This window comes from Mobula birostris, chromosome 16 (genome assembly GCF_030028105.1).
Source record: "Mobula birostris isolate sMobBir1 chromosome 16, sMobBir1.hap1, whole genome shotgun sequence".
Classification (NCBI taxonomy): Eukaryota; Metazoa; Chordata; class Chondrichthyes; order Myliobatiformes; family Myliobatidae; genus Mobula; species Mobula birostris.
The window spans coordinates 23,640,065-23,653,240 of NC_092385.1; the positions used below are offsets into that span (position 1 = coordinate 23,640,065).

A 13,176-nucleotide genomic window follows, 5' to 3' on the forward strand; every position below is an offset into this window, starting at 1 on the left:
TTTGAAGTAATAATTTATACTTAAAAATTCATAAATGGGGTTTGGTTCATCAATTCAAATGTAAAAAAAAACATGGGACCAATGGGAAATGTCTATTTCCTAACAAAAAATACTTTGAAGTGATGATGAATTCCAAAATTTATGCACGACACGAAAGTGAGTAGTACCATAAATACAAAGCTAATTAAATATTTGTAACTTGAAAGTTTTTTAAGCTTCTATTTTGGAATGGGTAACACCAGTGTTTTTGCATCAGTATTAATTTTAAATAACTCACTCATGACTAATGAAGTAAACAGTGAAATAAATTTAGATACATGTAATATACTGCTTTATATTTGGGATAGAGCAGGAAGGAAATAATTAAACTAAACATTTTGTGCTATGAAATCACAGGAAATGGTATTTAGCTGGAACAACTATCATGCAAAGAACAGATTTATGTCATCAGGAACAAAAGATCACATTGTACAAACATGGATAAGGTCACATAGATAGCAACAGAACCACAGGTGCTCAGAAACCATCATTACATATCCTAAATTGGAAACAGATAGTTATTTCTTGTGATTTTTTTTCAGCTGTCTCATCCAGTGCATATGATTAAATAGATATCAAAGTAATGGAAAATTAGTCTAATTAAATGTTTGACAACACATATTCCTGATTTAATTTTGATCAATGAGAAAAATAGGAAACATGTTCCTCACTATAACACAAGTGTTCTCCATAGACCTTAACACCATATTTCTGGTTTATAATTTTGCTTTATAATGAGGGTATGACTAGCCTTATATGATGCAAGTGAAGCAAGGATAAAGTAGTTCCATTATTTTATATTAATATTCCATCTTGGAATCAAAAATAATCAGTCTAGAATGAGAAGTGGCACACAGGCACAGCCAGTAGAGCAGCTGCCCCACAGCTCCAGTATCAATCCTATCCTCATGGTTATCTGGGTGGAGTTTGCATATTCTCCCTGTGATCATGTAAGTTTTTTTCTGAGTGCATTATTTTCCTCCCACATCCCAAGTCTATGCAGGGTAATTTGCCGTTATGAATTGTTCCAAGTGCATAGGTAAACTATAGAATCAGGTGGCGCTGTTGAGGGAGATATGGGAAAATATGAGATGGTGTACATCAGCATTTTGTATGCAAGCTTGATTTCCCTTGTTCCTTCTATGTCTGCCTAACCTGTGCCCCTAAATGTCTAAACCTTTCCTAACAAACATCTACTCTCCCTTCCCTCCTTAGTTTTCTTAAATCACTCCATATTCTCATTTGCTTTATTTCATCATTTTCATATATTTTTCTTCCAAAGTCCAAGCAGTATCTTTATTCATTCTAAAAAGTAACCACTTCATTATTTAATTATGCAATCCATTCAGCATGCCTACTTACAGTATGTTATCAATGCTGTTGTGCTGCATTTCTTTCCTTTTATAGGTTGTGTATCCCCATTTGGTATCAACTACAAACTTCGACACTATATCTTCAATTTCTGTATCCAATTCTTTTACTGGACCAGATTGAGCTCATTCTTCAAATCATCCAAGCCACAAAATTGTAACTACATAGCCCTTCATATCTCTGAAGAATGCTTGGAAGAAACAACTCAAAAGTTGATTAAATCTGACATTTTAAATTACATTCATAGTCTCTAGGTATTTTGAGTGAAGATGCCACTAACTTTCTAATCACTGCCCTTACAGCAACTGATCTCCAATTCTCTGGGTTACTTCCATCTCCTTTTATGGGAAAAAGAAACATACTCTTTTCCATTCATTTGGTATTCTTTCTGTTTGAATGTTTTAATGTGGATAAGAGAACTTTCAAAAAAAGGCTCTTCTGCATGTATTTGATTATTTTGGCTGTTAACTCTAATCTATATACTTTAATAGATGTGTATCCTATCTGATTTATATCCTGCTTTTATTTTCTCTTTAGCTTCTTAAAAATATACTGAGTCAATGTATCTATTCAATACCCTTGCCTTTTCAGTATTATCTCTCGTTAATTTATGTTAACACATCCTTTGATTCCCTCTCCCCACCTTGTTATTTATGTGCTTATGGAATATTTTACCATTTTTATATTCATTGGTATTTTCATGTTCCCAGTTTGCCTTTCTAACTGGTTGTTTAACTTCAGGGCAAAGCTCATCATGTTCCCTCATGTCGTCCTCGCCTTTATTATTTATGTTCTTTATGTTGGCCTTTTCTTTAGAACCTTTAATCCCTTCAGAATAACTTGAGGAGTTCAGAAAATGGGAGCTTTCCAGAAACTATTTTACTGTTGTGTGGAGTTTAAAAATACTTCCAAATAGGTAACCAAACTACACAAGGACAAGGGAGATAAATTACAAACAGTGGTTCCTGCATAGTTAATCTGAGCTGCATTAATCGGAAACGTTATTGTGGGACTCGGCTCTTGTTTCACAAAATCACGGCGAGAGAAAGGTGATTGATCATAAGAATCATATGCTCCGAGAGACTAAGGAATGTGAAAAATTTATAGTTGATCTATTTCTAATAATTGACCTAGCAGGAGAGTATACAGATGACATTAGCAATGATAACAGTTTCATCATAAACAGCAAGCTGATAAAATGATAGTAGGAGGAGGAACCAAGGGCCAGGGAGTACATCACATTAAAGAGATTGGACAAAAGATAGGAGGTTTCACAGCAGGATAATAAGAAAAATGTTGTTCAGCAAGAGAATGATTGTGAAAAGTGAAAGAAAGTTAGTAAGACACGGGGTAAGCTGTGACAAGGAAATGAAATTCAATATAGGAAGAGAATTAATGCACTTGAAGACAGGTAAATCAATGCACAATAAGCAGACAGATATTTTCATTACAAAAATAAAAGATCATAGTAATTTGTTTAGATATTTAATCTATTTTAGGTCTCAACAAATCCAAATATTTATTATAAATTGACAAATTTAATTAATTTACTTTATAACTTTACTCTATTACTTCAACTTTATAATTTCATATAATTCTTCCACACAACAACCTAGATAGGCACAGTCCATAAAATAAGTCAAAGTTTGAATAAAACTCTATATATGGAGAGTTTAATTGACTTGCCCTTTTTGAATTACTTTTGATTTCTTACTCAACTAGTTCTCCCTGCATTGATCAAACAGCACACCTCTCTAATTTTGTTAGAACACAGAACAAATACTTGCAGTATTGTGTTCAGTTCTCACTGTCTTATTATAGGAAGGATGTGGAAGCTTTAGGGAGTGTGCAGAGGAGATTTACCAGAGCATTGCCTGGATCAGAGAACATGCCTTTTGAGGAAAGATAGGACCTTTTTCTTTGGAAAGATAGTGGATAAAAGACAAATTGATAGATGTGTATAAAGTTAGGTAAGAAGCATAAACAGGGTGGACAGCCAGCTCCTTTTCCCAGGACAGTAATGGACAATGCCAGATGATATCCATTTAAGGTAAGTGGAGGAAAGTTTAGGAGAAATGTCAGAAGTAAGTGTTTGTTTTTTTTTTAAGCACAGAGAGTGCACTACCAAGGATGGTGGTAGAGGTGGACAAAACTGGGATATTTAAAAGATTCTTAGATAAGCACAAGACTGTAAGTGAAATGGAAGGTTAGATTGATTGTGGAGTAGGTTTTTTATTGGTTGACAAATTTTGGGCCAAAGGACCCTTACTGGCCTGTACTGATCCATGTGTAATGTTATTAGTGATGCAAATATATGTAGAACACATGGAAGAGTGATCATCCAGGTGGTAATTAGACAAAGAAGTGCTGTTGTAAAATTTGGAATTGAATTAAAGTTACTTAAGACTGGTTAATATAGCACAGACATTCTTAACTAAGACATTCTGTGATTCTCAGAAAATAGAGAAAAATAAGTGAGTAACAAACTGATATTTACTGAACAGAATAATACATAACTAATAGACTACTTTAGACTAAACTAAAATGATGCGAGAAAAGATTGACTACAAGAAAGTAGCATGTTTTTATTAGTTAGAGAGTATGCCCCATAATTAAAATCTAAACAAATATTGCTCATTATCAAACAGATAAATAGGCTCTTCATAGTCAAATGGAATAATCACAAAAGTACTACCAAAGAAATCAGATATAAGCACACTAAAAAGGATCAGAATTAACATTAGCTGAAGTACAATTAGATGCACAACATGAGAAATACAGAAATACAACAATTTTGTATAATGACTGACCTGAAGGTTGCCCTACTGCAAGCTGTTAATCCATTATAGAATTAAAGCAACAGATCATTTTATTATGATCCATACTAAGGATGATGAAATCTAATTATTTTTGTATAATTTTAGAAAGTAGGTAAAATATCATCCATTACATAGCTATGGAACTCAGACTACTGGGTACATATGATTGCAATCAGAATTTGTATGCTAAAGCCTAAGTTCCTTTAGTAGTAAAAAGAAACTCCAAGTATCATACAGCAAGATGTTCTACATGGCAAATTAGAAATAAATCAACAGCTCCAACTCCAGTACTGCCTTAAAATGTTTTTTTTTCTTTCTCTCTCTCACACACACAGACACACAAAAGCCACCATGTTAGTGCAGGAGATGCATTTTGCAAGTGACATATTTAGAACTGATGACAGAATTGCCTGTTGACTGAATAGCCATACAAGAATGACTGCACTTGGGAATCTTTGGTCACTGTAAAAAGCAGCTTTGATGAGCTGATCACTTCTCATTCATGCTGGTACTGTAAGGCCATTTCCCTAGCCAAACTAGAAAATCTATGTACAACGTGCAGCCCAGGTAACCAATATTCAACCTGAAAAATGAAAGAAACCATTTATTTCCTGTGTGTTTATTTTCAAGGCCTACCTTTTTCTGGAGGACATTGATCTTTCTCTCTTTCACTTCTAGCATATCTTTCATGTCACGTATTTCTCCCGCAAGCGTTCCTTTTTCCTCTGTAAGATCTTGAAGCTGTTTTGTCTTTTTGTTAAGGAAACTTTCCTTTTCCTCAAGTCGCAGCCTTAATGCATCCACCTGGCAAAAAATACATGCATCAAGTTCAGACATAATCCTGTCTATTAAATTCATGGTGGTCTTGCAAGCAAGTTTATTGTTCTGGCAAAAGACACCATTTGCTTATAATTTAGTTGTACTAAGAATTTTATCCTGCTTTTATCAAAGGATGAATGCAGTTACAATAACCTCAGATTATACTTTGATTGAGTTACAAAGATTAAATAGAAATTGCAAATGTAGAAGCACGTTTGTGGTTCAGGGTTTTTAATCCTCATTACATTGAGTGCTACTATTTGACATTCTGACAGACCGCAACACTGTCTGGTATGGGGGGGTGGTGGTGGTGTTGCTACTGCACAGGATCAAAGAAAGCTACAGAAATTTGCAAAATTAGTTTGCTCCATCACAGGTACTAGCCTTCGTAGTATCCAAGACATCTTCAAGGAGCAGTGCCTCAGAAAGGCAGCATCCATTATTAAGGACACCCATCACCCAGGAAATGCGCTCAAATAGGGATGACTAATTTCAAGCACATTAATGCTCAGAACTGATTCTATGAGACAAGGTCACTTAAATATTCACTGCGTAGTCCCTCAAAGTTATACCGACAAGGCTACCCGAACATATCCTTGACCGAGTACGCCTTGCAGGAGGCACATCCTTAAAAGAAACTTAACTGCTTTAGATTGCCATATTCAACCAGTCACCTACTGGAAACCAAATGATGCCATTCATAAAATATCAATAGATCTGATTCAGGCCAGTTGTTTCAAAGAGATTTCAGAAAGCAAAGGCAACTGTAACTTAAACATAAAGAAAACATGGTCAAAGTAAAAAAAAACATTCCCCTCAGTTTTGTCATCTGGCTTCTGATTGGTATAAGCAATAACTTACAGTGAAAACATGTCATTTACTGGTGGAAGTACTGAGAAATCATAACCATAATCATATAGTTTTCCAATTTGTTGAAAATTCTCTTTGAAATTATCACGAACTTTTGGAAATAACAAAATACTGAAATGCACCGCCATCTTTTTCAGCTCTTGTCCATTACTTAGTAATCACCAATATTGCACTTTATTTGTGCAAATATATTTTTCAGACAAGATTAAAATAAAAAGTATCAGTTCATATTTATACTAGAACAACAAATTTCACGTCACATGCCAGTGATAATAAACCTGATTCTGATTCTGAATCTGTTTCAGTGCTTCAGCTTACAATATAAAATCTTACATTTCTGCCATATCTAGAACCCAGCCTTGTCTGCAAGTGATTTCTGTATCTTGGGTATTTGGGCATTCCAAAAGAAACACTATCATTTAAATAACACACATAAAAGTTGCTGGTGAACGCAGCAGGCCAAGCAGCATCTGTAGGAAGAGGTGCAGTCAACGTTTCAGGCCGAGACCCTTCATCAGGACTAACTGAAGGAAAAGTGAGTAAGGGATTTGAAAGTTGGAGGGGGAGGGGGAGATCCAAAATGATAGGAGAAGACAGGAGGGGGAGGGATGGAGCCAAGAGCTGGACAGGTGATAGGCAAAAGGGGATACGAGAGGATCATGGGACAGGAGGTCCAGGAAGAAAGACAAGGGGGGGGGACCCTGAGGATGGGCAAGAGGTATATTCAGAGGGACAGAGGGATAAAAAGGAGAGTGAGAGAAAGAATGTGTGTATAAAAATAAGTAACAGATGGGGTACGAGGGGGAGGTGGGGCCTTAGCGGAAGTTAGAGAAGTCAATGTTCATGCCATCAGGTTGGAGGCTACCCAGACGGAATATAAGGTGTTGTTCCTCCAACCTGAGTGTGGCTTCATCTTTACAGTAGAGGAGGCCGTGGATAGACATGTCAGAATGGGAATGGGATGTGGAATTAAAATGTGTGGCCACTGGGAGATCCTGCTTTCTCTGGCGGACAGAGCGTAGATGTACAGCAAAGCGGTCTCCCAGTCTGCGTCGGGTCTCGCCAATATATAAAAGGCCACATCGGGAGCACCGGACACAGTATATCACCCCAGCCAACTCACAGGTGAAGTGTTGCCTCACCTGGAAGGACTGTTTGGGGCCCTGAATGGTGGTAAGGGAGGAAGTGTAAGGGCATGTGTAGCACTTGTTCCGCTTACAAGGATAAGTGCCAGGAGGGAGATCAGTGGGGAGGGATGGGGGGGACGAATGGACAAGGGAGTTGCGTAGGGAGCGATCCCTGTGGAATGCAGAGAGAGGGGGGAGGGAAAGATGTACTTAGTGGTGGGATCCCGTTGGAGGTGGCGGAAGTTATGGAGAATAATATGTTGGACCCGGAGGCTGCTGGGGTGGTAGGTGAGGACCAGGGGAACCCTATTCCTAGTGGGGTGGTGGGAGGATGGAGTGAGAGCAGATGTACGTGAAATGGGGGAGATGCGTTTAAGAGCAGAGTTGATAGTGGAGGAAGGGAAGCCCCTTTCTTTAAAAAAGGAAGACATCTCCCTCGTCCTAGAATGAAAAGCCTCATCCTGAGAGCAGATGTGGCGGAGACGGAGGTATCGCGAGAAGGGGATGGCGTTTTTGCAAGAGACAGGGTGAGAAGAGGAATAGTCCAGATAGCTGTGAGCGTCAGTAGGCTTATAGTAGACATCGGTGGATAAGCTGTCTCCAGAGACAGAGACAGAACTAGAAAGGGGAGGGAGGTGTCGGAAATGGACCAGGTAAACTTGAGGGCAGGGTGAAAGTTGGAGGCAAAGTTAATAAAGTCAACGAGCTCTGCATGCGTGCAGGAAGCAGCGCCAATGCAGTCGTCGATGTAGCGAAGGAAAAGTGGGGGACAGATACCAGAATAGGCACGGAACATAGATTGTTCCACAAAGCCAACAAAAAGGCAGGCATAGCTAGGACCCATACGGGTGCCCATAGCTACACCTTTAGTTTGGAGGAAGTGGGAGGAGCCAAAGGAGAAATTATTAAGAGTGAGGACTAATTCCGCTAGACGGAGCAGAGTGATGGTAGAGGGGAACTGATTAGGTCTGAAATCCAAAAAGAAGCGTAGAGCTTTGAGACCTTCCTGATGGGGGATGGAAGTATATAGGGACTGGACATCCATGGTGAAAATAAAGCGGTGGGGGCCAGGGAACTTAAAATCATCGAAAAGTTTAAGAGCGTGAGAAGTGTCACGAACATAGGTTGGAAGGGATTGAACAAGGGGGGATAAAACCGTGTCGAGGTATGCAGAAACGAGTTCGGTGGGGCAGGAGCAAGCTGAGACAATAGGTCGGCTAGGACAGGCAGGTTTGTGGATCTTGGGTAGGAGGTAGAAACGGGAAGTGCGAGGTGTGGGAACTATAAGGTTGGTAGCAGTGGATGGGAGATCCCCTGAGCGGATAAAGTCGGTGATGGTGTGGGAGACAATGGCCTGGTGCTCCTTAGTGGGGTCACGATCGAGGGGTAAATAAGAAGAGGTATCCGCGAGTTGTCGCTGTGCCTCGGCAAGGTAGAGGTCAGTACGCCAGACTACAACAGCACCCCCCTTATCAGCGGGTTTAATAATAAGGTTAGGATTAGTGCGGAGGGAGTGGAGAGCAGAGCGTTCCCAAGGAGTGAGGTTGGAATGGGGACAAGGTGCGGTGAAGTCGAGACGGTTGATGTCCCGTCGGCAGTTAGTGATAAAGAGATCCAGAGCAGGCAGAAGATCAGAACGGGGTGTCCATGAAGAAGAGGAGGTTTGAAGACGGGAGAAGGGGTCATCGGTGGGGGTGGAAGAGTCCTTGCCGAAGAAGTAGGCTCGGAGACAGAGATGGCGGAAGAAAAGTTCCGCATCATGGCGAACACGGAACTCGCTGAGGTGTGGGCGAAGGGGGACAAAGGTGAGGTCCTTACTGAGGACCGAGCGTTCTGCCTCCGACAGTTGAAGGTCGGCGGGGATGGTAAAGACCCGGCACGGATGACAGCTGGGATCAGAGGGGGGAGGGGGGAGGGTTGGGGTGTCAATGGAGAGGGGAGGGTTGGGGTGAGAGGAAGATGGAGCCTCTGAGGGCCCAGGAGCTGACGGTGGGATCTGAGGGAGATGGGATTGCAGAGTATTGGTGGGGGAAGGGGAGACGGGAGTCACAATAGCAGCACATAAAGACCCGGCCTGGAGTTCAAGGCTGAAATCTTGAGAGCTGGGATCAGAGGCGGGAGGGGGGAGGGTTGGGGTGAGAGGAAGATGGAGCCTCTGAGGCCCCAGGAGCTGACGGTGGGATCTGAGGGAGACGGGGTTGCAGAGTGGTGGTGGGGGAATGGGAGACGGGAGTCACAATAGCAGCACATAAAGACCCGGCCTGGAGTTCAAGGCTGGAGTCGCAGTTGGTGGTTGCGCAATCACTTTGAATGTCCCCATGGTCGTTGCTGGAGTCCGGGTTTCATTCAAATATTCACTACAAAGGACAGATGGAACAGCTCTTTAAAGAAATGCTATAAGTAACAGCTTGGAGTAGATGAAGTTATTTTACCTCACTAAATCTCAGAAGTTACTTATTTGGTAGTCTACAGGCATTCTATGCTGAATTGAACAAACATCATTTCCAATGAAACAATCAACCAACATCCATCTGTAAAAAGTTACAGTAATAACATACTGCCATCCTCAGACTTAAATGTCGATTCAAATCAAGGTACTTGAAAGCTGCCAAGCTGACACTCAAGTTGCTCCAATACTTGCACAGTGTCATCCCTAATACTAATCTCTTTCCTTCCATTCATTTTCTCCAGTGACCTCACTTACAATATACAGAAATTCAATACTGTTGTACAACACAGCCGAGTCCATACAAAGGGTCATGGGTATACATACTTAAATGTGGAACAATTTACTTGAAATAATCAATCATTTGCTTTTACCATTAAGATTGCTTGAGGTAACTATCACAGCAAGTGTCAAAGTGTGATGTGATAGTGCATTTAAAACAGATACTTTCTCATTATGTCTGAACTATTTGGGAAAAAAATCTGATTTTTTTTTGGTTTGGAAAAGCCTTCTGATGAGAGCAAAAACCAGAAGAAAATAGAAGCAGCAGTCAGCCACCTAGTCCAGAATAGATGCAGGTCTGACGAACGTCACAATTGGGAGATAAATTCAATAAAAACTCTCACTTTTTCCCCAAGCGCCAAACAAATATCAATTTCATACAGCTATGGTAAAGCCTACCGCACACAGCATACCTGATAATTGCAACCTTATCAAGTTTCCTAGCAGGTAAGAATTTATCTCATGTGAAGCAAAGAATTTTCTTCAATCTTTGTTTATCTACTGAATTTTGACTTTCTATTGAGGAAGTAATAACTGATATATTTCCAATTTAAAATGTAAAAAAATGATATCCACACCCATCTCCTCTATTCATTCATTCTTTCCTCTGCTTAATTTGTTTGTCAAATCTTGTTCTATGAATTTCAACCATTGGTTTGATAAACTAATTTAAAATAATGAAGCGGTTTAACACACCATTATAAGAGTAATATTCATATCATCATAAAGCGCCCTTCACAACTTCCACTAAATTAATAATTTATTCCCAGCAATATATTAAGACCATAGACCATAAGACAGAGGAGCAGAGTTAGGCCAATCAGTTCATCAGGTCTGCTCTGTCACTGCATCTTGGCTGATTTACTATCCCTCTCAACCCTATTCTCCTGTCTTCTCCCCATAGCTTTCAGCACCCTTACTAACCAAGAGCCTATCAATCTCCACTTTAAACATATCCAATGACTGGCCTCCACAGCCATTTGTGCCAATGAATTCCACAGATTTACCACCTTCTTGCTAAAGAAATTTCTGCTCATGTCTGTTCTAATGATACAATCCTCTATTCTGAGGCTGTGTCCTCTTGTACGACACTCCCCCAAGATAGGAAACATCCACTCCACGTCCAATTTTGCAGGGGCATAGTGGCCAATTGCTACCTTCATTTCATAATTGTATGCTCAAAGTTTGCATACATATTAATCATGACAACTTAAATCAGTTGAAACTGGTATCACTATAGATCAAGAGTTCTCAGTAATACATTTAAGGGAAACTATTGATACAAAATAATTATATAATTTCTGTGTTCTAAAATTTTGCTTTATAGCATATGAATAGTTAATATTGAAAATGTTATAAATTTGAACCATGAGACTAAGCTTGGTGCCTTTCTTTCCAACCCCAAACAAGGAGAAACCATCTGACAGGAGTCAGGCAGTAAAATAATTCATGTTATCTCAAATCAATATTTGAGCTAAACTCTTTGCATTAGGGCACAGTTCTACTATCACAAGTTACCTTCAGATCCTTAGCAATGTGTACATGGGATGGCTGGCCCAACATTCTCCCCCTCAAAATGTCAATGCACTGTGGTAATTATTGGCAATTTTCTCCTACTTAATCCGGGACGTGGGGCATGTGACAGTAGATGAATGCCAAACAAACTAGAAGAAAGCAAATCAGAACTTTCCGGGGAAAAAAAATCATGGGATGAACATAGAACATAGAATAGTACAGCACAGTACAGGCCCTTCGGCCCACAATGTTGTGCCGACCCTCAAACCCTGCCTTCCATATAAGCCCCCACCTTAGAATCCTCCATATACCTGTCCAGTAGTCCCTTAAACTTCACTAGTGTATCTGCCTCCACCACTGACTCAGGCAGTGCATTCCACGCACCAACCACTCTCTGAGTAAAAAACCTTCCTCTAATATCCCCCTTGAACTTCCCACCCCTTACCTTAAAGCCATGTCCTCTTGTATTGAGCAGTGGTGCCCTGGGGAAGAGGCGCTGGCTATCCACTCTATCTATTCCTCTTATTATCTTGTACACCTCTATCATGTCTCCTCTCATCCTCCTTCTCTCCAAAGAGTAAAGCCCTAGCTCCCTTAATCTCTGATCATAATTCATACTTTCTAAACCAGGCAGCATCCTGGTAAATCTCCTCTGTAACCTTTCCAATGCTTCCACATCCTTCCGATAGTGAGGTGACACAATACTCCAAGTGTGGCCTAACCAGAGTTTTATAGAGCTGCATCATTACATCGCGACTCTTAAACTCTATCCCTCGACTTATGAAAGCTAACACCTGATAAGCTTTCTTAACTACCCTATCCACCTGTGAGGCAACTTTCAGGGATCTGTGGACATGTACCCCGAGATCCCTCTGCTCCTCCACACTACCAAGTATCCTGCCATTTACTTTGTACTCTGCCTTGGAGTTTGTCTTTCCAAAGTGTACCACCTCACACTTCTCCGGGTTGAACTCCATCTGCCACTTCTCAGCCCACAGTGGGATGGGATCCACAGTGACTTAATAACTTGGATACAAAATTGGCTTGGTCATAGAAGACAGAGGTAGAGAAAAAAGGGGTCTTTCTTTGCTTGGATCTCTGCTGGTTCAAAAGCAGGGATGCTGAGAACTGTGTTGCTTGTGATGTACAGTACTGTGCAAAAGTTTTAGGCACATATATACACTGTAGCTAGGGTGCCTAAGACTTTTGCACAGTACTGTAGTAAGTTTATGTATTGCACTGAAAATTATAGGTGGTCTTAATAGCAAATTTACATATGACATGGAATTTGGTGGAATTGTAGTTAGTGAAGTTTGACAAATGTTGCAGCAGTTGAAAATTTGGGCAGAGAAACAGAGAAGCAGTAGATAGAGTTCAATCGAGACAAGTGTAAGTTTTTGCATTTTGGGAGATCAAATGCAAGAGGAAAGTACTCAGTAAATGGCAGAATCTTTAGAGAGCATTGATCTATAGCAGAGAACTTGAGATGCAAGTTCATAAATTCTTGAAATGGCAACACAAGTAGATAAGGTGGTTAATGTGTACAAATGGTTTGCTTTCATCTGTCAGGGCATTGAGTATACAAGTCAGGAAGCCATGTTGCAGTTGCAAAAACTTCAGTTAGGCCGTTTTAGGGTATTGTGTGCAACTCTGGTCCGTAAGACATAGGAGCAGAACCAGATCGTTCAGCCCATTGAGTCTGTATCACCAGTCCATTATGGCTGATTTATTATCCCTCTCAACCATTCTCCTGCCATCTCTCTGTACCCTTTGACATCCTTACTAATCAAGAATGTATCAAACTCTGTTTTAAACATACCCAGTCGGTTGGCCTTCATAGCCATCTACAGAAATGAATACCACAAATTCATCACCCAGTGGCTAAAGA

At 40.2% G+C, this 13,176-nt stretch overlaps 1 protein-coding gene across 2 annotated transcripts in view; it reads right to left on the reverse strand.

The window, feature by feature from the left end:
• LOC140210846 (ERC protein 2) overlaps nucleotides 1–13,176 on the reverse strand; it is an 880,422-nt gene that overhangs the window by 550,771 nt on the left and 316,475 nt on the right. For both annotated transcript variants that reach the window (XM_072280109.1, XM_072280108.1), the window contains one exon: nucleotides 4,866–5,033. In XM_072280109.1, coding sequence (XP_072136210.1) covers nucleotides 4,866–5,033 — 168 coding nt within the window. The remainder of the gene's footprint in view (nucleotides 1–4,865; nucleotides 5,034–13,176) is intronic.